The sequence below is a fragment of the Protopterus annectens genome, chromosome 6.part0 (assembly GCF_019279795.1).
Source record: "Protopterus annectens isolate FY-2018-M chromosome 6.part0, PAN1.0, whole genome shotgun sequence".
Taxonomy (NCBI): Eukaryota; Metazoa; Chordata; order Ceratodontiformes; family Protopteridae; genus Protopterus; species Protopterus annectens.
In genome coordinates this window covers 802,390,952-802,415,197 of record NC_056737.1, presented here as the reverse complement: position 1 = coordinate 802,415,197, position 24,246 = coordinate 802,390,952, and the positions used below count along the sequence as shown (strand labels likewise).

The window sequence follows — 24,246 nt, the reverse complement described above, 5'->3', positions numbered from 1 at the left end:
CAATTCTAACCATGTGGGTTCTGTCCTTGAGCCAGTTTGCAATCCATCTAGTGACATAGGGGTTTATATTTAAGCTGGTGAGCTTATCTATAATGCCCGAGTGGGGTATTGTCTCGAAGGCTTTTGCGAGGTCCAGGTAGGCTGTGTGAACCACCTTCCCCTCGTCAATGGCCTTGGTGACTGTTTCAAAGAAATCAACCAGGTTTAAGAGGCAGGATCTGCCCTTAACAAAGCCGAACTGGGTAGGATCCAGTGTTTGTAGGTCCCCAATATCTTTATTTATGAGGTCCGTGATGATCCTTTCCATAGCTTTGCAGACCAAGCTAGTCAGGCTTATGGGGCGATAGTTTCCAGGATCCGTTGAGGCACCACCTTTATGGAGAGGGACCACTGTTGCTGTACGCCACTCTTTGGGCACATATCCTGTAGTAAGGCTGAGATTGAACAGTAGTTTTATGTTTGGGTTTAGCTCTTCTTGGAGTTTATGTAGGACGCAGGCCGGGACACCATCTGGTCCCATTGATGCTGTGTTTTTTGCTTTGGAGAGGGCTGCTCTTACCTGAGCATCTGAGATGTCAGGGGCAGCACTCTGCTGGGATAGATATTTGCCCTTTTGGTGGGGAGGGGAGAAGTTTACGCTGAACCTGTCAGCTAGGATGTTGGCAATGTCTGTGGGTTCGTGTATTTTTGTCATTTTGGACTAATTCTGAGCATATCTGGGAATTACCACCCAGGTTCCTAACATAACTAAAGAAAGCCTTGTGATTATCCTTAGTGTCCTGTGCAATTTTTCTCTCGAAGCTGGCCTTAGACAATTTTATGTGTGCCCGTAGTTTTTTGCTAATACTGATCAGTGATGCCTTCCCTTTTTGGGATTTTGCTCTATCATTTAGTAGCTTCCTCCTTCTATTGTATAGTTTGTTTATGGCTGGGGTCCACCAGACAGGACGCCTGCCTTTGGAGGATTGGGTCTTGGTTTTATTTGGGATCGATGATCCATGCATTCCTGAAGGTGTTCATAGAATGCGTTTATAAAGGATTCTGCGGTCTGGGCCGTATTTTCTACAGGCCCAGGGGCTTTGAAGGATTCCACCTCAGTTTTGAGGAGTGTGAAATTTGCTTTAGAGAAGTTTTTCACTGTGGTTTTCTGGGCAGGTGGTGGGGTCGGGATGTGAATATCCAGTGAGATTAGTTTATGGTCTGATCTTACCAGTGAGGGATACACTTCTGGTCTGGAGCATAGAGTCCCCATGTTGGTGATGATCAGGTCCAGTATGTTTTCCCCTCTTGTAGGAGTGGTAACAAGTTGTTCCATAGCATTTGAGTTTATAAATTCTAGGAACCTTTGGGCTAGGGTGTTGGAGCTAGAGTAATGCTCCCAGTCTATGTTTGGGTAGTTGAAGTCGCCCAATATAATGGTGTTTGGAGAGTCCTTCATATTTTCCAGTGTTCTCAGGAAGGCCGAGTGGGGTTTCTGGGTTTGGGAGGGTGGTCTGTAGCAGGCTATAAACTGGAAGGCAGTTTTACCCACTGTTAGTTGCACATGGATAGTCTCTGATGCTTCGTGCTTTGCCACCAACCTGGAGGTGTGGGTATCTTTGATGAATATCGATACTCCCCCTCCTTTTGTGGTTCGGTCCAAGTTTTGGGGCCGAAAAGCATGGTATGAGGTATAACCTGGCAGTGCTGGGGTGCTCTCGGGAGCCCTGAACCAGGTTTCTGTTACTGCACAGATATCGATGTTCTCCATGCTAAGGAGAGTTTCGAGTGTGTGCATCTTGAGGTTTAGACTTCTGGTGTTGAGTAACATTACTCTTAGTTTCTTATCCCTTGTGATACCTATGGAGGTGGGTTTGTCTTTTGAGCCTTGCCTAAAAAAGGCACTATGGGGGTAGCAAGAGCCTTTGCCAATATCCGAAAGCCCAGGGGTGACAGGTGCAAGCCGTCCCTAGCGAAGCATCATGGCTTGTCGAGCATATCATCCCAAGCTGACAGGCATTGGATCCCCTTTGAATGTTGGCAAAGAGAATCTCTGAATTACAGGCCTTGTCAGTGAAGCCTCCTTATATCATCTTCCAATCCTTCCTCTATGCCCAAGGTAGCTACTGAATCTAATATCAATCAGTCCATTCAACTCCCAGTGTTTTTTTCCCAGTTTTTCCAACAAGGGTAAGTACATGCTCCATCTTCTTGATGTTCATAGACAATTACGTTTCTGTCTTCACAGAACAAAACAGCTTAGTTAATCCAACCAGTTTTTTTGGCCTTTTCTCCCAGTCACCTAGGTCAGGCAATTTCTAAAGTTACCCTGGCCAGATGGATAATGAATTGTATTTCACTGATTTATTCTCCAAAGATTTAGAATTGCCTAGTGCTCCTAGGGCCTATTCTACTAGATCTATGGCAGCTTCAGCTGCCTTTCTTCAAGATATTTGTGCTGCAGCTACATGGTGAAATATTTTTGGCACACTTCAAATTGGATATTATCTCTAGCAGGAGCGCTTCCTTCGGTTTGACAGTGTTCTGGCATGTCGTTTCATAAGGGCCACGCAAGAGTTACATAGCTGGGGACTCTGACCCATAGGTAAGGAATGATGAAAAGGGTAACATCAGATTTTGAAGTTACGTACTTACTGTGGCTTCCCCACGCTGGGCCAGTAATCAAGGAGCCTGAATCCTCATCGGTGATACTGGAGAGGGACGTGCACTTGGAATACAAATGAATACACTCAGTATTTCCATATGCAGCTCTCTCTGCATCAAGCACAATTTCCCTTAAGAGCACATAGGGCACACGCTCAGCCCAGCGCCTGGGTGTCTCTATCTGCCTCACCCAGGTCCCCAATAAGGCTCCCCACTGGCACTGTAAAACCAGTGCTTTGTACCCCCGCCCCAAGTAGCTGAACACACACACACACACACACACACACACACACACACACACACACACACACACACACACACTCTCTTTGAGATTTGATTTTCACACACACACCTGGGAAAGGCTGGCACAGATTGCCCGCTTTACCAACTTTGCCCAGACTATAAGGTAGATTCTCTGTCAATAGTCAGTTACTATAAGGCACTTAAAAGGGCACCTAGTTATGCTGAGTGAAGTTAATATTAATACAAATGGTAATGTTGACCAAACAACAAGGCTTTCAGGAGTGGCCAGAGTTATCACCAAATAAATAGGTGCAAATACTCTCAAAGCTTAAATATTTTCTTAAAAGTATCAGCCACAGTGAAAAGTTTAAATGTATTTAATAATAAATAATACAATAACAAGAAAACAAGAAAATACTAAATATATATTTATAGTAAACCACATAGTTCAAATCACAGGAAATATTGAAAATAACATTGATGGACAGACTCATACAAATAAAGAAAAACAATCTCTAAAATAAGCGTCACTATATTCCTGACTGAATCTAGAAGGATTACTATTCCCTAATAACTTACTTGATAGAGCAAGACACAATGAAATACATAAGCAGTCTTTCTAGTCAGACTCCCCAAAACAGAATACTCAATACTTAGAGATCACTCCCTGTAAAATATAATATCCAAGATGGCTTGCAGAATTACCTCATCTGGTCACCTGACTAGGTTCTCACAGTATCCTCCTCTGAAGCTAAGACAGGAATTTAGCATAGATGGCTACAATCCACATCTGTGTTTATGGCAGCGCCTGGGGCTTCTCCACTTTTTCCTGAGGTAATGAACAAAGGCTTCTTCTAGACTCACTGTCTCCAGTCCTATTCAACACTATGGGGTGATGTTTTAATGCTTTAACAGTTCATTTACATTTCCCTTATTTTTCTTAAAGTAAACTAGCTGGTTAACCTCTGCTATCCCGGTGTCCTCTATAAAAACATATACATTTAATTCAGTTACAGTAATATATGTATATTTCTTTTCATTCCAGCAGAGTGCACTGTTGATATGTTTTAACATAAACAGATGTCAGAAAAACATTTTCAGCACAAATATCTGTACAAATCAGTTTGATATACAAATGATATATAATTATGTACAAAATTTCAGCTAGCTGTGCTGGCACAAGTCATACATCTACTGCCCTGCTTCTCCTGCCATGGCTGGCAGTACCTCCTATCATCACACTTACCATAGCTTGGCATCTGTGTTGTCCATTTTCATTTTTCCTCACCTTCTTACCCAACCATCCCCTGACCAATACTCGTAGAAGGACATCTAGATGTCATAGGGACCCCTAGTTTCCTGATTTGAGCTTCATTAGGATTTGATTATTAGGTCCTCCTGTAGGTTGTATGAATGACTGACAGGTAGGGCAGTAAACTCGATCTGAGGAGTTGGGGTGGACTAGGGCATTATAGGTAAAGGGAGGAGAATGAAGCTTGGATCCGAAGTCTTGCAGAAAAGTGGTCAAGTTGGATCCGAGGATAGGATCCTAGACCCACAGGTGAGGAAGAATGAAATTTGACAGCAGAGATGCCAAGTTATGTTAAGTACAGAACTTCTAATTTGCAACTCTGGGCAGTGCTTTTCACCGCAAGCAAGTTGCCCTGTGTACAACTAGGTATTGGTGAAATGTCAAGGGTGCTTTTACAGGAAAAATGTAAACTCAAAGTGTCTGTATCTATACAGGACACTGCCAAAACCTTGAGGAAAAACTAATACATAGACCATGATGGTTTATGGATGAAGTATTTGGGGAGATATTCTGAAAATTTTCCACATCACTATATAGACTATCACACAGTCAAATTCCTTCCTCATTATCCACATCACCAGTAGCTCTGAAATATTCAGAACTTCAACACAAGCTCTCCAAACTCCTTTTACACATAATTATGCATTTAAGGTGCTCAGGAGACATTCACCCTATTCCTGATCTCACCCCCAAATGCAGTTTATTAGCTAGCCCTTCACCATCAACACTTGCTATGTTCTACCATATATGCAAATCCTCCTTTCTTATCCTTAATATAAGTGTAAGAAGTATAGCAAAGAAAGTCCATAACCTACATGCCCTACTATCCCTTTATTCCCTCGACATTGTAACACTAACAGAAACATGGCATGTGAAATTGTTAAATCTCGCCGTTTATTCCCACTGATGGGTTCGGAGCTGATCCTCGGCTCCGACACGGCCGATAGCACGACTCCGTATAATATTAGTTGTTCTGACCATTTTTTTTTTTTTTTTGTGTGTGTTAGTGGCCTCTTCAGTTAGTTTTGGCTTTGGCCTTTAGTGGATTAGAGTAGTTTATTGTTAGTGATATATATACTTTTATATATATATATATATATATATATATATATATATATATATATATATATATATATGTCTATTTAGTGTCGCCTCTTTGGGCATTGTTTAAGTGTGTGTTAAACTTTTTCTATTTCTTGTTAGTTGTGATAGAGTTGTGGATACAAACATTATGTCTGAAAGGAAAGAAAAACATACCAAGTCTGGCTTCAAGAAATGTCCGGACTGTGGACAAAAGATGTCAGTCACTGATGGGCACGTCTGGTGCACCTACAAGAATCTTGCAGCATTTGCCATTCTTTTTCATCCAGGGTATTGTTAGAAAGGAAGAGAAACTTGGTAGATCGAGGCTTGCTAAAGCACCCCTTTTCTGAAGCATTGAGTGGCCAGGATGGTGCCAGCAAGTCCTCAAAGTCTTCAAAATCCTCAGCAGATTCTAAGGGATCTAAGAAGGTTAAAATAATGGAGGATTCAGGGCCATCGGTTCCACTTGCCTCGGAACCAAATGTCCCTTCCTGTCGGAGCCGGCTCACAGCCTTGGAGCCGGTCTCTGAGACTTCATCATCTCCTCTGCTTCAATCGGCACCATCTGTGCATTCATCAAAGTTTTCTGTCAGCCTCTCAGATCTGGATATGGACTGGTTGGTGCAGAAGCTCTTATGGGCACCAGGCCTTGCCAAATTGTTGTCAGCTCCGACACTTCTGTTGGAGCCGAAGACCATCACCCCGGACTTGACTGCTCCTCCTCCAAGCCGTACCTGACCCTCAGAGCTGGAGGAGACCGATCTGATGTTTGTTGATCCTGTGGAGCCGAGACCTGCTTTGGTATCTTCGGTTTCATCTGCTCGGACATCCTCGGCGCTGACCGGGGACTCTAGGAGCCGACACTCTCCTGTCGGGTCCAGTGAGGATAGTTGTACCGACTTGTCGATGCCAACTCTTCCTCTCAGGGCTTTGGCTCGGCTGAGCTCAGCTCCTACCTCAGGCTCGGAGCCCATGGCTTCGGTGCGGGAGGATCAGACGAATCCTTTGGGTCCGTCTACTCCTTCTCATCGGAGCCGTGGTGCTTTCGAAGCTATGAGGAGAGTCATGTCTCCAAGGACATCTTCAGCATGAGGCCCAGCTTCCTCCTCCTCCCATCAAGCGCCTGTGTCTGCTTCTGTTTCCATCGGCCAACCCAAGCGTAGAGACCCTGAGCCTCAGGTAGCCCCACAGGGCGTCCCTTGCTCTTCCGAGACCTCTCCAGAGGCTCCCGCTGAGGAGGTACCCAGGAAGAGGTTGTGTAAGAGGAGACACTTGGACTCCCCATAGGAGTCTTTGACATCTGATACTGACTTGGATGAGTCAGAAGGGTCCCCTCGATCCCCCTCTGAGGATATCTCCTTTGCGGAGATACTAGAGATCCTTAGGCAGAGGGGTGATTGGCAGTCCAAAAGCCCTACCGAGGACGAATCAGTGCTTCTGAAGACTTTTGGGTCTCAACCTTCCACCTCATGGGTGTCTCCACTTTACGACGAGCTCATAGGTCTGATCTCTCGTAGGATGTTGGAGTCGCCGGAGTCCATGCAACCTGTCCCTAGGAGGCCAAATAAGTTCATCTCCGCCCCCGTGGATAAACCTTTTTGACTAAGGGAGTGCCTGTTGATGCCATGGTGGTGGCGGCGGCCACCAAGAAGGAAATATCTGAAACTTCCTCATCTATCCATCCTCCTAACAGAGATTCTAGGATCATGGATAGATATGGGAAATGCATGTTTAGTTCAGCGACTTTTTCTCTTCGATCACTGAACTATCTAACCCACTTCACCAGACTCCAGAGAGATCTCCTGAAAGAACTAGGAGATACTCTCCAGGGTACGGTAGCTGCAGGGGTTTCCGACAAAGTTACCAACCTGCTCACTACTCTAAACTCGATTGTGAAGTTGTCCATGCATTTCACATCTTATGCAGCTGATGGGTCGAGTAGGGCCGCAAGTTCAGGCATTGCTCTGCGTAGACATGCCTGGATGCGTCTCTGTTCCTTCGCGGAGCCCTTGAAGTCTTCATTTATCAACAACCCATTTGATGGCTCATCCTTGTTTGGGCCCAAGGTCAAAGAAACTTTGACCAGGTGTGAGCAGGAAGGAAAGACTCTGTCTGCCGTCAGAGTCCGCTTTTCTACCCCTACTCGGCCTTATCCTAAAGGCCCTAAGGTCGGAAAGATGTGGTTCCGTAAAGCCCAAGGAGCCTTTCAAGGCACACATGGCGATACCCCCTCTAGAGGCAGAGGAGGGGGTTGTAATGGAAGATGCCACCTGCACGGCAGAGGGGGTCCGCAACAGCAGGGTGACAGAGGTCAATTCTCTAGTCAGCCCTACCAGCGCTCCTGAAAGGAGGCCTGACTGTCCTGCTCTGGAGGCAGTCGGGGGTCGCTTGCTTTATACTCAGAAGCCTGGCTAGACATAACATCCAATACCTGGGTACAAAGCATCATCTCCAGAGGGTATTTCATACCATTCTCTTCCCCCCTATTCCTGTCAAGAGAATTGCAGATGTTCCACCCAGTTTCAGGGAACAAGCAACTATAGCGGTCCACAAGTTGCTAAAAAAAAGTCATCCAGCCAGTCCCGGCAGACCAAACAGGATTCGGAACTTACTCAAGATTTCTTTTGGTTCCAAAAAAAACAGGGGACTGGAGACCTATCTTGGACCTCAGCAGACTCAGCCAATTTGTGAAGAAAGAGAAGTTCCGAATGGTCACGCTTCAGTCCATACTTCCCTTTTTAGGGAAAGGCGATTGGATGTTCTCCATCGATCTCAAGGTCGCATACTACCACATAAAGTTGGACAGACACTTCAGAGATCACCTACATTTCCAGTTGGGAGCCAGTCACTATGAGTTTCGAGTCCTGCTCTTTGGTCTCACTACAGCCCCCAGAGTATTCACCAAATGCATGGCAGTGGTCACGGCTCACCTGAGGCGTCTAGGATTGCAGGTGTTTCCATACCTAGACGATTGGCTCCTTACCTCCACCACCAGTCATCAACTGATTCAGGCAACGGAATCCACTCTGACACTCTGCAACCAATTAGGCATTACTATCGACTTCGAAAAGTCTGCCTTGTCGCCATCGCAGCATATCGTCTTTATAGGAACAGAGTTAGATACCTCAACCACCACTCTACTTCTTCCAGTCGAAAGGGTCTCACTGCTTCACCAGCACATCGCCTCATTGGCTTCAAAGAATAGAGCTCCAGCTGCAGAGGTCTTGAAAGTATTAGGTTTGATGGCGGCAGCAATATTAGCCATTCCTCTTGCAAGGCTGCATATGCAAATTCTTCAATGGCTTCTATTCACCCAGTGGTCTTACCAGGAATTGCCAATGAACCATATCATCCTCATCACAAACTCATGCAAGAGGGACCTTCAGTGGTGGTTGACGATTCTTCATGTCACAATGGGATGACCCTTTGTGCCCCCATCCCAGTAGCCACTGTGACCACAGATGCTTCCCTGATAGGGTGGGGGGAGGCATTTTCAGGGAAAGACGGCCCAAGGCATATGGACAGATCAAGAGTCACATCTGCATATCAATGTTCTAGAGATGAGAGCAGTACTTCTGGCATTGCAGTATTTTCAGGTCTCTCTTCCTCTAGGGCCGATTGCAATTCAGACAGACAACATGTCAGTGGTCTGGTACTTGAACAAACAGGGCGGAACCAAGTCTTACCCCTTTTGTCGAGAAGCCCTCAGAGTATGGCAATGGGCTGTGTCATCCCAGCATTTTCTGTTAGCAATGCACATCCCGGGGAAATCCAGCGTGATAGCGGACAAGCTGAGCAGGGCAATTTTGTTGCCTCACGAGTGGTCTCTCAAACAAGACATTGCGGACATTATTTTCCGCAAATGGGGCCAGCCTTGCTGCGACCTTTTTGCCAGTCATATCAATACCAAATGCAGAAGCTAGTTTGCCCTGTTACCACCTCCGGGACATCCCCCGAGAGACGCACTCGTACACGATTGGCCTGCGGGTCTCCTATATGCATTTCCTCCAATCCCATTGATACCCAGATTTTTACAGAAAGCGAAGTTGCTGGGAAGGACTGTCATTCTTATAGCTCCCCATTGGCCTCGACAGATTTGGTTTCCCTTTCTTCACCATCACCTGTTGGAGGATCTGTGGATCCTGGACCCAGTTCCAGATCTCCTGACACACCCGTCAGGAGACCTTCATCCTTCATTGCAGTCACTGAAGTTAACTGCTTGGCTGATCCAGTTCCCCACATAGCCAGGCTTCATTCCCTGTCGTACGACACAAGACAAATTCTATTGTTTTCCCATAAGCCTTCCACCAGAAAATTATATCGCAGTAAGTGGAAGAGGTTCTTCATTTGGGCCGGCAAACAAAAAAAATTGATCCTTTTCAAGCTCCTTTGTCATCCATTCTAGATTTTTTGACTATGATTTTCAAGGAGGGAGCAGCAGCTGCTACAGTTCGGGTTCAGTTAGCTGCTGTATCCAATTTCCATCTTGGAATTGATAGTCTAAATATTATGGCCCATAAGTTATCTAAGGCTTTTCTCAAAGGTACTTTTCACATGAGGCCCCCATTGAAGTCTCCTTATTCTCCTTGGAGTTTAAATTTTATGCTATCTCAAATAATTATTTCCCCCTTTGAACCAGCATCATCTTGTGATTTCAAATTTCTGTCCTGGAAAACTATTTTTCTAGTGGCCATTACTTCTGCCCGCAGAGTGTCAGAACTTCAAGCATTATCTATCAGACCTCCTTATATGATTTTCCACGCTGATGGAGTATCTCTCTGAAGAAACCCCTCCTTTTTACCTAACGTCTGTTCTGAGTCTAATATCAATCAGGTCATTGAGTTGCCAGTCTTTTTTCCCAACCATTCCAACAAATTGGAATACATGCTGCACAAACTTGACGTGCACAGACAGCTCAGATTTTATCTTGATAGAACTAAGGATATTAGGAAATCAGATCAACTTTTTGTATCCTTTTCTGAGGCCAGAAAAGGTAGACCAGTGGCTAAAACAACCCTTTCAAAATGGTTATCGGATTGTATCTCATTTGTTCATGCAACTGCTAACATACCCTTGCCACACAAAGTAAAGGATCATTCAACCAGAGACGTTTCTACGTCTTCTGCTTTTCAAGCCAAATTGCCCCTTGATAACATTTGCGCTGCAGCCACTTGGTCTAAGCCTCATACTTTTATCACTCATTACAAAGTGGATAAGGCCTCCAGGGACAGGGCTTCTTTTGGTTCTATGGTCCTGAAAAATGTACTCCCATGAGCCACCCAGGATTGCGGGTGCTAGGGATGCTACCCATCAGTAAGAATAAACGGCGAGATTTAACAACTTCACATAAAGAAATTATACACTTACCATAACGTTCCATGTGAGTTGTTTATCTCGCCTTTATTCTCACGTCCCTCCCTCCATCCCCCACCTGGCTGACATTTGATTCAGAGGTTGGTATCATCCTGGTTGTTCAATTCATATTATTCTTTTTTCTTTTTGGGAGAGTGGACATCTTCCAGGGTTATAGTACACGCAACAAACAAGATCTGAGGTAATTCCAGCAGTGCATCGTGGGATAAGGGGCTTGGTCTCGAGCTATTGCTAAACCTTGAGCTGCGCTATCGGCCGTGTCGGAGCTGAGGATCGGCTCCGAACCCATCAGTGAGAATAAAGGCAAGATAAACAACTCACATGGACCGTTATGGTAAGTACATAACTTCTTTTTTTGGGGGGCACAACAGAAACACATTGACACCTTCTCAGTCCCTGTACAAAGTGTTCTTGAATTTTTGGCAACAGTTTTTAATGCGGAAGGTAGCTCCTCAACAATTAGAGTTCAGTTAGCAGCAATCTCTAATTTTAATACTGGGTTTGAGTGTTCTTCCTTGGCATCATCTAAGCTTTGTAAAGCCTTTTTGAGAGGTACCCTTCTGCTGAGACCGCGATATAAAGATCCTACTCCACAAAGGGATTTAAATTTGGTGCTGCAGCCTTTAATTCTTTCTCCTTTTGAACCAGCAGATAAATGTGGTCTTAAATTCGTGACCTGGAAAACTATCTTTCTAGTAGCCATTACTTCTACTAGAAGGATTTCAGAACTTCAAGCATTGTCCTCTAAACCTCCCTTCTTGATTTTTCATAAGGATAGAGTAAACATTACATACCAATGCTTCTTTCCTTCCTTAGTTGGTGTCAGAGTTCCATATTAACCAATCCATTAATCTGCCAGTCTTCTTTCCTAAATTTGCAAGCAAAGGTGAATATATGTTACATTTATTGGATGTCCACGGACAATTACGTTTTTACCTATATAGAACAAAGGATATAAGAGAGACAGATCAATTATTTGTATCCTTTGCGGATTCTAAATTTGGAAAGTCAGTTGCAAAGATAACTTTAGCCAAATGGCTGATGGATTGCATATAATTTTTCTACAACAAATTAGATTTACCCGTACCAAAACCTCTAAGAGCTCATTCAACTAGGTCCATGGCAACGTCTTCAGTGTTCCTGTCTAGGGCTTTCATGGACGACATGTGCAGCTGCAGCTTGGGCCAGTCCTCATCCTTGTATTACTCATTACAAACCAGATCTGGTCTCGAGGAGAAGAGCAGCCTTTGGTTCAGCTGTGCTCAGGAATATCCTTCCTTAGAGTCCACCCAGGAGTTTAGGTGGCTGGGTATTCTGTCCCAGCAGTTGAGGATAGAATGAAAATTGACAACATCAGATAAAGAAGTTATGTACTTACCATAACGTTCCACCTCTGTTGTCCATTTTCATTCTTACTCAACTCCCCACCCACCAACCCCCAACCTTTTTTCACAGTGAATTTCTGGAAGAACGAGAGAGTATAAGGACACCACTGTCCTTCATGTTGAGTCCCAGATATGGCTTATTTTATTAGGATTTTTACAGCAGTTCTTTCTACTTTATGTAAAACAGCAAACAAGATCTGAGGTATGTTAGAGGTTGGTGCATTACGGGTAAGGGAGGGATTCAAGAGATTTTTGGTGGCCACGAGCTATAGTAACGACCGAGTCAGATCCAAGGAGATGTACACATTAGTTTTGACCTCCAGGAAGTAAATGCCGAAGAGATGTGGCCCTAAGACTGAACTGTGACAACTCCACTAGTGACAAGTCTTTTGGAGAAGGTAGAGCCTCTTACTCTTGAGTCACGTATTTGTTTGTGAGACAGTTTGCTATCCTGTGAATTATATAGGGGTTAACATTTAGCTAGGAGAGTTTATGATGTCTGAGTGTGGGATGATGTTGAATACAGATAGGCAGTATACACTGATTTGTCCTCATCCAATGCTTCACTGACTTTTTCGAAGAAGTCAACAGGGTTGATTAAGCAGAACCTAACCTTGACAAATCCGAACTTGGTGGGTACGAGAGCCAGTAGGTCAGCTATATCCTTAGTTATAAGTTCCATAATGATCCTTTCCATAGTCAACGGATGAGGTTGGTCAGGCTTACCGTGTTGTAATTACTTGAGTCTGTTGTAGCCACACCTTTGTGCAAGGCAATGAGTGCTGCTGTTCCACATTCATGTGGTGCAAAGCCTATTTTTAGGCTAACATATAGTCTGTGCAGCAGATCTGACAGTTCATGTTTCAGGCTAACCAGAAGGCAGCCTGGTTTGTTATCTGGCCCTGTAGATGTAGTATTCTTGCCCATAGATAGTGCCTTGAGTATTGGTTCTTGAGAGATTTGGATGGAGGGGTGTATGTGGGTATTTGACCTGAGAAAATTGAAGGGGTTAAGGGGTGAAGTTGCAGCTGAATTTGTCTGCTAGTAGATTGTCTTGCTGTGAGTATGTGGTATCATTTACTTTTAGCTCTGCCCAGTTCTGGATATTGTTTCTGAGATTTCTGACTTGGTTATCTTTCATGTGTGTGGCTGTTTTTACCTCATATCTGGCTTTGCTTGATTTGATCAGGATTCAGAGTTCCATATTTAGCTTAGCAAGAGCATTTTTGGCTGGTTGAGAGTTTTTTTTTTTTTTGTATGCAGTGAGTTTTTTATTATAGAGGCTGTTTATGCTAGGGTTCCATCATAGGAGTGTATTTTTGAATTTGGTTTTGTATTTATTTCTGTTATTTCTCCTTCAAGGATTTATTCATGTGGTGAGCACATTCACAGAAATGTACTTTCATTATAGCTAATATTAATGTATTGTTATAGTGAATATGTTCACATAACTTTATTTTGTCCTTAATCATGCAGTCCTTTGACTTGAGTAAAACAAGGAGGTTTGGTATCACATTACAGCACATTTGTTTTATCATTCATACTGTTCCCACTTTTGCTCCCACTAGATCTTCCTCTTTTTCACACTTTTGTCAACAATCAATAAGATGCTGTTTGATTGTTCAGACTATAACTGTTTTAAACTCTAAACCTTGTAAGGGCTATTTTCTCCTCTTTAAGCTTTCTGTCTAAATTTCTCATACCCTTGAATTGTACCATATTATGTCTAATTTGTATTTATTTTTAACTACGTTGTGCCTATCTTGCACCTGATCATTGTGATTATGGACTACTGTATACCCAGTCTACAGTAGTATTTTGCTTAAAAAGCTGTGCTACTGCCAATGATTATTATTTTTATTATTATTTTGCTTATTGTAATGGTGGGGTCTTCTTTTGTACCATATGGAGTATTACTAAGGGGGGGGTCTCCCTTTAAAAGTTTTCTGCACCTGTAATTAAAGTACCAACAGAGAATCACTAAATAACTGTTGTATAATTATTCTTACAGAAAGATGTATCAAGAACATGTAAATCAGTACAGAGAGATTCTGAAGCAGTACCAAACACAGTATTCGGAATCCACAATGGCCTTAGAGTATCATAAAAAGAAGGCAGAAATGGATGAATTACAGAACTGTGTATGGGCATATACTAAAAAATGTAAACAGCAGGAATGCACTCTTATGCAGTTGCTAGGTATCAGTTTTTTCCCTTTATGTCTGTAAATTACTAACAAAGGTTGATATACACATAGGAGACAAATCTGCTTTTATTATATTTTACAGAACCTGCTCCTTTTAGGTCTCTTCGAGACTGGACCCTGGAAATGTATCCATTCTGCATTACCTTTTGCACTGCTGTTGATTTGCCTGTTAAAATGGGATTATTTTTCCATTAGCTGTAAAAGTGAATATTATAATAATGTTGTTTAACCACCAGTTGATATCTGCACAGTGCATATTCATAACTATATTTAAATTACTCAGATTTAGGTAGTGTATAAGGCATAATTAAGCTAATAACTCTCTCTGTATATCAATATTGCAAACAATATTGCTTAACATCATTTTGCATTTTGAAGCATCTATCTTTATTGTCTAAGGTGGCACTAAGCAGGGTACAGCAGCAGCTACTCACCAAAGGTGAATGCTGGAAAACACCTTGTGTAATATAGCTGAAGTTTAACTCTCATTGGTGCTTTTGATCAATTGTATTGTTATAACTGCTACCCATGTTGCTGTAGTTTGTTCTGTGTTATATGTTATGTCTTATATTTGTTAATGAATATATTATTACTGATAATTTTGTACCTGTCGCTCTTAATCATGTTAACTTATTGGCAGATTGTGGATAATACTTGTTGAAATCTCACAGAAAAAGAAAACGAGCAACTACAGAATGCTAAAGGGAAAACAAGGGAGTAATTGGACAATACGCAAGAGTTTAGAAAGGTTGCTGTTAATTTTTTATAGTAACTCCAGTGCACAGAACTTTCAGAACAATTTATGCAATAGAAAGTAAAAAGGATTGTCACTGAACTTATGGAGGTTGCAACATGAAAAATAACTAGAGATCCCACACCGGTATTTGAGATATTTAAGAAATTTTATGAAGAATTGTATAAAGTAGAGGAATGCTGAAACCAAGAAAAGGCACACACAGAAATATTTATGGAAGACTTAATTATGCCAGGTTTGGAAGAAGATGAGGATCAACAAAGAAACAGCTAAGAGAGGAAGAGATGAGATAAAAATAGTGGTGCATGATTAACAGGAAAGTCTCTAGGTACGGATGGTATTCCTGTGGAAGTTTCAAAATCGGGAGGTGAGAAAGCGATAAAGAGCTGGAAGAATTTATTTAACAATATTTTAAGGGGGGGTACCAACATCTTAAATGAAAGCTGTGGTGGCTGTGTTACCCAAAGAGGGTAAAGATCCTTCAGATCCAATTTCATATAAACCCATTTCAATTTTAAACCATGATTATGAACTGTTATGTCTGTACTAACTTACAGAATGGCAAAGGTGTTGCCAGAATATATATGGATCAGTATGGCTTTATGGAGAGGGGTAAACATTTGACAACATTAATAATACAGTGATGGTCCAGAGGTAAGCAAAATGTGATAAAGCACCATTCATTTTGGTAAGTCTTGTTGCAGAGGAAGCAGTCAAGAGAATCAAATGGGATTTTATGAGTGTGACAAAGGTGGCATTTGCATTTCCTGATAATATATAGTTAATTAAGAGAACATAAGAATTGTTGGAGGCAAGAATTAAGGTGGAATGGGTGTCCTCTTTCCTCTTTTGTTATTTGTTTTATATTTAGAGCAACTGGAAAAGAAAGGAAGGGACTCACAAATCCTAGGTTATAAATGCTATTGTAATCAAGAAAAGTTAGCTTTACTTGCAGATGATATTATTTTGTACTAGATAAATCCAGTAGAAGACATTTTGGTTTTATGGAATATTTTTAGACAGTCTCAATTCTTTTTACGATATAGAATTAATGAAGATAAAACAAAAGCTATAGCAGTAAGCTATGTGCCCACAAATGAACTGTTCAGCACTACCTATAGTTATGGGGAACATGATAAGATGAAGTATTTATGTTTTTGGATTAAAAATAAATGTTAAGTTGTCTATCTCGCCTTCATTCTTGCTGGTTGGGTTAGGAGCCGATAATCGGCTCCGACTCGGCCATCTTCAAAAGCTCGAGAGCTGTTTACTGGCTCGAGGCCATCCTATATCCCATGATGCCTGGCGCTAGATACCTAGATCTCGTTTGCCGCTTCAGCTGCGAGGTTGTCTTACTGGCTCAAGTCGTATTTTTTCATTATATTATCTGTATTTTTGATAAAACTTTAGGGTTTTTAGTATAGATTGCTTGTTGTAGTTACAGCTTTTCTTAGTATATCTTCGTTGTATTTATATTTTCTTTATTGTATCCCTCCCACTTCTCTTCAGGAAACTCGTTTTAGTTAGAGAGCCCCCCCCCCTCACTTCTTCTCTTAGGTAGCCGTTTAAATTAGAGGCTAACCTTTTTCTCTTTCAAAAAAAAAAAAAAAGTATTTAGTGTTTACCTAGTTAGATTTAATTGGTGTTGGTACCATAGAGTATTGTTTGTATTTCTTTGCTGTTTTTTGGGTGTAGTAACTTAGTGTGTGTGATAGTTATTACCTGCTATTTGTAGTGTATTGTTCTTGGTGTTCCTTTTTTTTTCAGGGATGTCCAAGGATACCAAGGTGTCCGGATTCAAGAAGTGTGACTCATGCTGTCAGAAGATATCTCTGACGGATGGTCACACTTCTTGTGTCTATTATCTGGGCGCTGTGCACCTGCAGGACTCTTGTTCGGTTTACCATGCTTTCAGCCCAAGAGTCCTGCAAGAGCGTAACAATAAGTTAATCCTGCGGGGTTTACTTAAGCCCCAGGATTCACTGGCTAAGGCTCAGCCCGTGAAGTCCTCCAAGCCACCTAAGTCTTCGGCTCCCAGTTCGGAGCCGTCGTTGGGTGAAGCTATTCTTTCTGCCTCGGTTCCGGCCGGAACCAATGTGCCTGCCTCCCAGTCGGTTCCGACACAAACTTCGGAGCCTTTGGGGAGTCTAAAGAGATCTAGGTCTCCCTCCTTGGAGTCGATACGCTCGGCTCCGAGGTCTCCTCTGCTCCAATCGGAGCACAGTCATCGGTCCTCCCACTCTTCTCAGTCCTCAAGGCTTTCAGATCACGACGTGGAAAGAGTGGTCAGTAGGCTGCTGAAATCACAGGCCCTAGCCAAAATGTTGTCCAGCCCCCTCATCAGGTGTCGGCTCCATTCATGTCTGCAATTATTCCTCCTCCGACTCCTCCCTTGAGCTCGGAGCTGGAGTTCGTTGGGGTTCGAGTCGTGGAACCATTGGCACCGATACCTTCTCCTTTGGTTCCGTCATCGGCTCCGATCACTTCCTTGGTACCATCCTTGGAGGGGTCTGGGCGCCGAGACTCCCTCATCGGCTCCGAGGGGGTGAGTGGCATCGGACCCTTGTCCGACCCCGTTCTCCCCCTTGGAGCTTCGGCGCAGGTGAGCTCGGCTCCTACATCGGCTTCGGAGCCGTCCCTCTCGGTGCAGAGAGAGATTCTGATCTCTTCGGAACCAGAGCTTTCTCGGCATCTGAACAGGGACGCCTTCAAAGTCATGAGGAGTGTGCTGGCCCCTGAGTGAGCCCCACGATCATCCCCATCGGCTCCTCCCACTATGGTGCCTGCGTCTGCCTCTGCTCCTCCTCCAGACCCCAAGCGTGGGGAACCAACGCTCCAGGGCACCCCCTTGGGTGTATCTTCCTCTTCCGAGGCCTCCCCTGATCATTCCCTGATCACCTCATAAGAAGAAATGCAAGAGGAAGCATGTTGACTCCCCTGAGTCTGTCACATCAGATACTGACTTAGAGGATTCGAAAGGGTCCCCGAGATCCCCCTCTGACGATGTCTCCTTCTCAGACATCCTTGAGATGCTTAGGCAGAGGGGGAACTGGACTGCCCTAAGCCCTTCCGAGGATGAGTCGGTATTCCTGGATGCGTTTGGATCCCGACCTTCCACCTCCTGGGTGTCTCCGCCTTTCGACCCACTGATGTCTGTGGTGGCTCGGAAGGCGTGGTCAGCACCAGACACAGTGGAACTAACCCCCAGAAGATCCGCTAAATTCATAACTGCACCACAGGACAAACGGTTTTTGACCAGAGGTGTCCCCGTTGATGCCATGATGGTAGCAGCGGCCACAAAGAAGGAGTTGGCAGAAACTTCTTCATCTGTCCATCCCCCTAACAAGGAGACCAGGACGATGGACAGATATGGGAAGCGGATGTTCTCTTCAGCGACCTTTTCCATGAGGTCTGTGAATTATTTGTGCCACTTTACCCGTCTTCAAAGGGATCTCCTTAAAGAGCTTGGAGATACCCTCCAAGATCCATCAGCTGAGGGGGCCCAGGCTAAGGCAGCCTCCCAGCTGGCGACTCTTAATTCAATGGTGAACTCCTCCATGAGGCTCATTTCTTATGCAGCCGATGGTGCGAGTAGAGCTGCAGGGACAGGCGTTACCCTAAGGAGGCACGCTTGGATGCGGCTATGTAACTTTGCGGAACCTTGCAGAGCGTCTTTCACCAACACCCGCTTTGATGGTTCCTCTCTTTTTGGATCACAGGTGAAGGACACCCTTACCAGGTGTGAGCAGGAAGGCAAGACTCTGCCATGGGAGTCCGTTTTTCCACTCCTTCCAGACCATATCCCAAGGGTCAGAAGAGTGGAAAGATGTGGTTCCGGAAATCCCAGGGAGCCTTGCCGGACACACGTGGTGAGTTCCCATCCAGGGGCAGAGGAGGGAACAATAATAGATGCCGCCCTCGTGGCAGAGGGGGTCCGCAAAACCAGGGCAGCAGAGAATCCTTCTCTGAGAAGCCCTTCCAGCACCCCTGAAGGGTTGCCTGGCTGCCCACCTCTGGAGGCAGTCGGGGGAAGATTATCTCTGTACCCAAGAGCCTGGCAAGACATAACACAAGACAAATGGGTACAGTCTGTTATATCCGGAGGCTACAGAATTCTCTTTGTTTGCACCCCCTTATGGTTAAACAAGTCCCTTCCAGATGTTCCACCCAATCTAAGGGATCAAGCAGTTCAAGAAGTTTCAAAACTGCTAAAAAAAAAAGGGCCATCCAGCAAGTCCCAGCAGACCAGCAAGGATCCGGAATTTACTCAAGGTTCTTTTTGGTACCAAAAAAGACAGAGGACTGGAGACCCATTCTGGATCTCAGCAGACTGAACAGTTGTGTACAAAGAACGAAGTTTCGGATGGTCACGCTACAGTCCATTTTACCCTTTCTGGGTCAGGACAATTGGATGTGCTCTATAGATCTTCAGGATGCGTACTACCACATCAAAATGGACAGACGCTCCAGAAGATTCCTTCGCTTCCGGCTGGGATCCAGCCATTATCAGTTCAGAGCTCTGCCCTTTGGTCTCACCACAGCCCCCAGGGTGTTCACCAAATGTATGGCAGTAGTTACCGCTCACCTGAGATGGCAAGGATTCCAGGTGCTTCCATATCTAGACGACTGGCTCCTCACTGCTACCACCAGGCATCACCTTCTGCGAGCCAGAGACTACACTATCGAGACTTGCTCCAGACTAGGTATCACAATAAATTTCGAAAAGTCTGCATTGTCGCCCTGTCAGTCTATCACGTTTATAGGCACAATTTTATATACAAAAGACATGTCAGCGAGCCTTCCACCAGACAGGGTATTAGCGATTCGCCAACATGTGAAGGGTTTTATTAGCATGCAAAAGAATTCAAGCCAGGTTTGTCCTCCAAACTCTGGGTCTCATGGCAGCAGCTATCATACTCGTTCCTCTAGCTCGTTTTCACATGAGGATTCTCCAGTGGCTTCTTTTCACCCAATGGTCCTTCCAGCAGCTTCCCATGTCGCACATGATCATGATCACAGAAGCATGCAAAAAGCACCTTGCGTTGTGGATGGTCTCCCCATCAGTTCCCCAGGGCAGACCATCTGTACCCCCCCTCCAGTTGCTATGGTGACCACGGACGCCTCCCTTATCGGGTGGGGAGGGGGCATTATCAGGGCAGAACAGTCCAAGGCACCTGGCAACCTCACAAGTACCATCTGCATATAAATGTCTTGGAGATGAGGGCGTTGCTCTTAGCGTTGCAAGCTCTTCAGGATTCTCTTCCTACCGGGACCATTGCAATTCAGACGGACAATATGTCAGTAGTGTGGTACATCAACAAGCAGCGCGGAACCAGGTCCTACCCCTTATGTCGAGAAGTACTCAGACTCTGGCAGTGGGCGATCTCTTCCCAACAGTTTCTGATCGCAACGCACATCCCTGGGAGGTCCAACGTCATAGCAGACAGGCTGAGCAGAGCAATTCTCATGCCTCACGAGTGGTCTCTGAATCAGGTAGTTGCAGACCAAATCTTCTGCAAATGGGGCCAACCTTGCTGCAACCTTTTTGCAGCTCCCTTCAACAGCAAGTGCAACAATTTCTTCTCTCTCCTTTTTCTTCCCAGACATTCCCCCAGAGACGCTCTAGTCCACGATTGGCCTCAGGGACTTCTTAATGCATTCCCTCCGTTTCCCCTAATCCCGAAGCTAATACAGAAAGCTACCATATTGGGCTGCAAAATTATCCTCATTGCTCCTTTCTGGCCTCGACAAATATGGTTCCCGTTCCTGCATCGTCATCTTCTCGAGCAGCCTTGGACTCTGGACCCATTTCCAGACCTTCTGATCCATCAATCGGGTGGGCTGCACCAATCCCTACCATCTCTCCAGCTCACTGCTTGGTTGCTCCACTTCCAACTTTAGCCAGGCTTCCAGATATCTCCCCCTCTGTGCGCAAAATTATTTTATCATCGCACAAGTCTACGACTAGAAAAACTTACGCTAGTAAGTGGAAGCATTTTTCTTCCTGGGCAGAGGCTAAGAGTATAGACCCCTTTTCAGCCCCTGTGCACACATTTTGGAATTTCTTGCGGAACTGTTTCATGCTGGGTCCGCTTCTGCTACAATTAGAGTTCAGTTAGCTGCAATTTCAAATTTTCACATTGGCCTGTCGGAAAATAATATCATGTCTCATAAGCTATGTTAAGCCTTTCTCAAAGGAACCACTCTGCTCAGGCCCCCAGTGAGAGATCCTCCACCTCCGTGGGATCCAAATTTGATTTTAGCTTCTCTAATTTTGCCCCCTTTCGAACCTGCAGCTTCTTGTTCCTTGAAGTTTTTATCTTGGAAAACCCTTTTTCTGGTAGCTATTACTTCAGCCAGAAGAGTTTCAGAACTTCAGGCTCTTTGTATCCGTCCTCCGTACCTAGTGTTCCACAATGACAGGGTTGCTCTCAGGACTAATCCTTCCTTCCTTCCTAAGGTCTCTTCAGAGAATAACTTGAATCAGTCCATAGACCTTCCAGTGTTTTTTCCTAACCACTCCAACAGGGCGAAATATAAATTGCATCAGTTAGATGTTCACAGGCAACTAGGCTTTCATTTGCATAGAACTAAGGACATCAGAAAATCGGACCAACTTTTTCTGTCTTATGCTGAGGGTAAACAAGGTCTTCCAGTCTCCAAAGTAACCTTATCCAGGTGGTTGACTACTATCATCAAATTTATCTGTCAACTGAGGAATAAAGAATTGCCAGTTAAACCAAAAGGTCACTCCACCAGAACTTTAGCCACTTCACTTCGGTGGCCTTTCAGGCTAGGTTGCCCATGGAATCTATTTGTGCTGCGGCTACGTGGGCAAACCCACATACTTTCATTTCGCATTATAAGTTGGATGTGGTTTCCAGGAGCAGAGCTGATTTTGGTTCCACTGTTCTGAAGAGTTTGTTCCGATGAGCCACCCAGGATTTTAGGTGCTAGGGACGCTGTCCCAACCAACAAGAATGAAGGCGAGATAGACAACTTAACATAAAGAAGTTATGTACCTACCATAACGTTCCATGTTAGTTGCATTCTTCTCGCCTTCTTTCTTGCGTCCCACCCTCCATCCCCCTATCCTAGTGGACCGAGAAGAGTTCCTTATGGTTTTTCACTGGCTGAGTCTTCTCTGGCTATTCCTTTCTGCCTAGTAGCCTCTCTGGTAGGATTTATGCATTCTAGCATAGGATTCTTTCCTTATTTTGTCTGCAGGTAGACTTACCAAACGAGATCTGAGTATCTAGCACCAGGCATCATGGGATATAGGATGGCCTCGAGCCAGTAAACACCTCTCGAGCTTTTGAAGATGGCCGAGTCGGAGCCGAGGATCGGCTCCAAACCCAACCAGCAAGAAAGAAGGCGAGAAGAAGACAACTAACATGGAACGTTATGGTAGGTACATAACTTCTTTTTCTATTATAGCAGCAAAGGATATGTGGGAAGAAACTAAACATCTAATACAAAAAATAAATAACTAAACTTTTGATTATGGATATTATTAGTTAGATACAAACAGTGAAAATATCTTTAGTCCCTTTAGTTTTATATACAGGTCGGGCATATTTTTATCAACCAGAGATGTTTTGAAGGAAATTATTTGGGAGTAGGAAGAGGGCAAGAGTTAAGTGAGATGAGTTGATTCTTCCCTTAGAACAAGGTGGTTTAAGATTATCTGATTTAAAGGGATGCTTTAGAGCTACACAGTTAAGGCTCTTATGCATACTACAAGCAGAAGATTATAAGTCAAAATAGAAAGGGATGATGATGAAGCAGGGAGGGAGAGAGTTTGAGAAATAAGGAGAGAGTAGGATTTTGGATATAGATTCTTAATGATAATGACAGTGACACATACTATTATATTTATAAAGTAGCAGAAAGTGTTCTAAGAAATAAGCTATTACTAGAGTGGAGAAAGGTGATTTTGCCAGTAGGGGTGACTGTTAGGGCTGTAGAAAGTAGGCAGGAGGGGGGCTGGAATTAATTGGAGAAAATTAGCAAAGGAATTAAGCTATTGAGAGCAAATAACTAGAGGGGGAAAGGCAATAGAATGAGAAGTGGCCAAGTAGAAGAGACTGCTTTCCCTACCAGTGATTAATAAGAGAGTATAGACAAAAAGGGATAGGAGAGTATTAAGTCAAAGACAATCCCTTGTAGAGTTTTTGGTTGAAGCTACAACAGATGCTGCTGTTAAAAAAGTGATATTAGTATAGCATATAAAGTAGCGTTTGATTTGTTTGTTTGTAAAGTAGCGTTTGATAACTATAAGAATCAGTCATGGGAGCTTAGAAAAGATTGGAAAGAGAGAATGGAAAATCAGTTCACAAAGGAATGATGAGAGGACATTTTTATGGCTCCCAAATATGTAGCAAGGTCCAGAAGGTTTAGGATTTTTGCTTGGAAGTGCTTGCATAGGTATATTTATATTCTAAGCAGATTTCAGATGATTTTTCCTCACATAGGCTTCAAATGCTGAAGGTGTGGTAGAAAAGAGAGAGGTACTTGAGAACATGTTTTTCAGAAAGTAACAAGTTGATAGATTTAAAAAAAATTCTGTACAGAGTATTTTGTCAGAAATGTTGGGTGAGCAAATCATTATAATTAAGGAAATTATTCTTTTGAGTTGGGACATAGGCTCTGAATTGCCTAGGCATAATAAAGCCTACGTTTAATATTATTGGTTGCCAAAACAAGGAAATTACTAAAAATGGAAAACAAGATCTAAACCAGCTACAATTGAAGTATTGAATATTGTAAAGCAGATGAAAGAATTAGAGGTGGGATGTTTAGGGAAAAGAAATAAGCATATTGCATGGAAATAAATGGAATTTATGGGAACAATACATGCAGAATAATGCTCAGGAGGAGGAGTGAGGTTTAAGGGAATGCAGTAATTTATATAATGTTTGAGTGAATGGTGATTGTTAACAATACATATACATACGTACACACACACACACACACACACACATATATATTTTATATATATATATATATATATATATATATATATATATATATATATATATATATATATATATATATGGATCCCTATCACAACACTGACACACCACAAACCCGACACTCAAAACAACGACACCAAAACACCAAAAACGCACAAAACCGACAACTCACAAAACTGAACACCATAACACCGACACCCAAAACACCGACACACAAAACGTAAACTACACATTACACACAACTATACATGCACTAACCCTAACCCTAACCC

At 43.6% G+C, this 24,246-nt stretch overlaps 1 protein-coding gene across 1 annotated transcript in view; it reads left to right on the top strand.

Annotated features, from left to right (window-relative positions):
• CCHR6.PART0H14orf39 (chromosome chr6.part0 C14orf39 homolog) overlaps positions 1-24,246 on the top strand; it is a 744,895-nt gene that overhangs the window by 595,324 nt on the left and 125,325 nt on the right. Inside the window, exons 6-7 of the mRNA XM_044073583.1 lie at positions 14,051-14,238; positions 14,328-14,370. Of these exons, the coding sequence (XP_043929518.1) occupies positions 14,051-14,238; positions 14,328-14,370 (231 nt within the window). The remainder of the gene's footprint in view (positions 1-14,050; positions 14,239-14,327; positions 14,371-24,246) is intronic.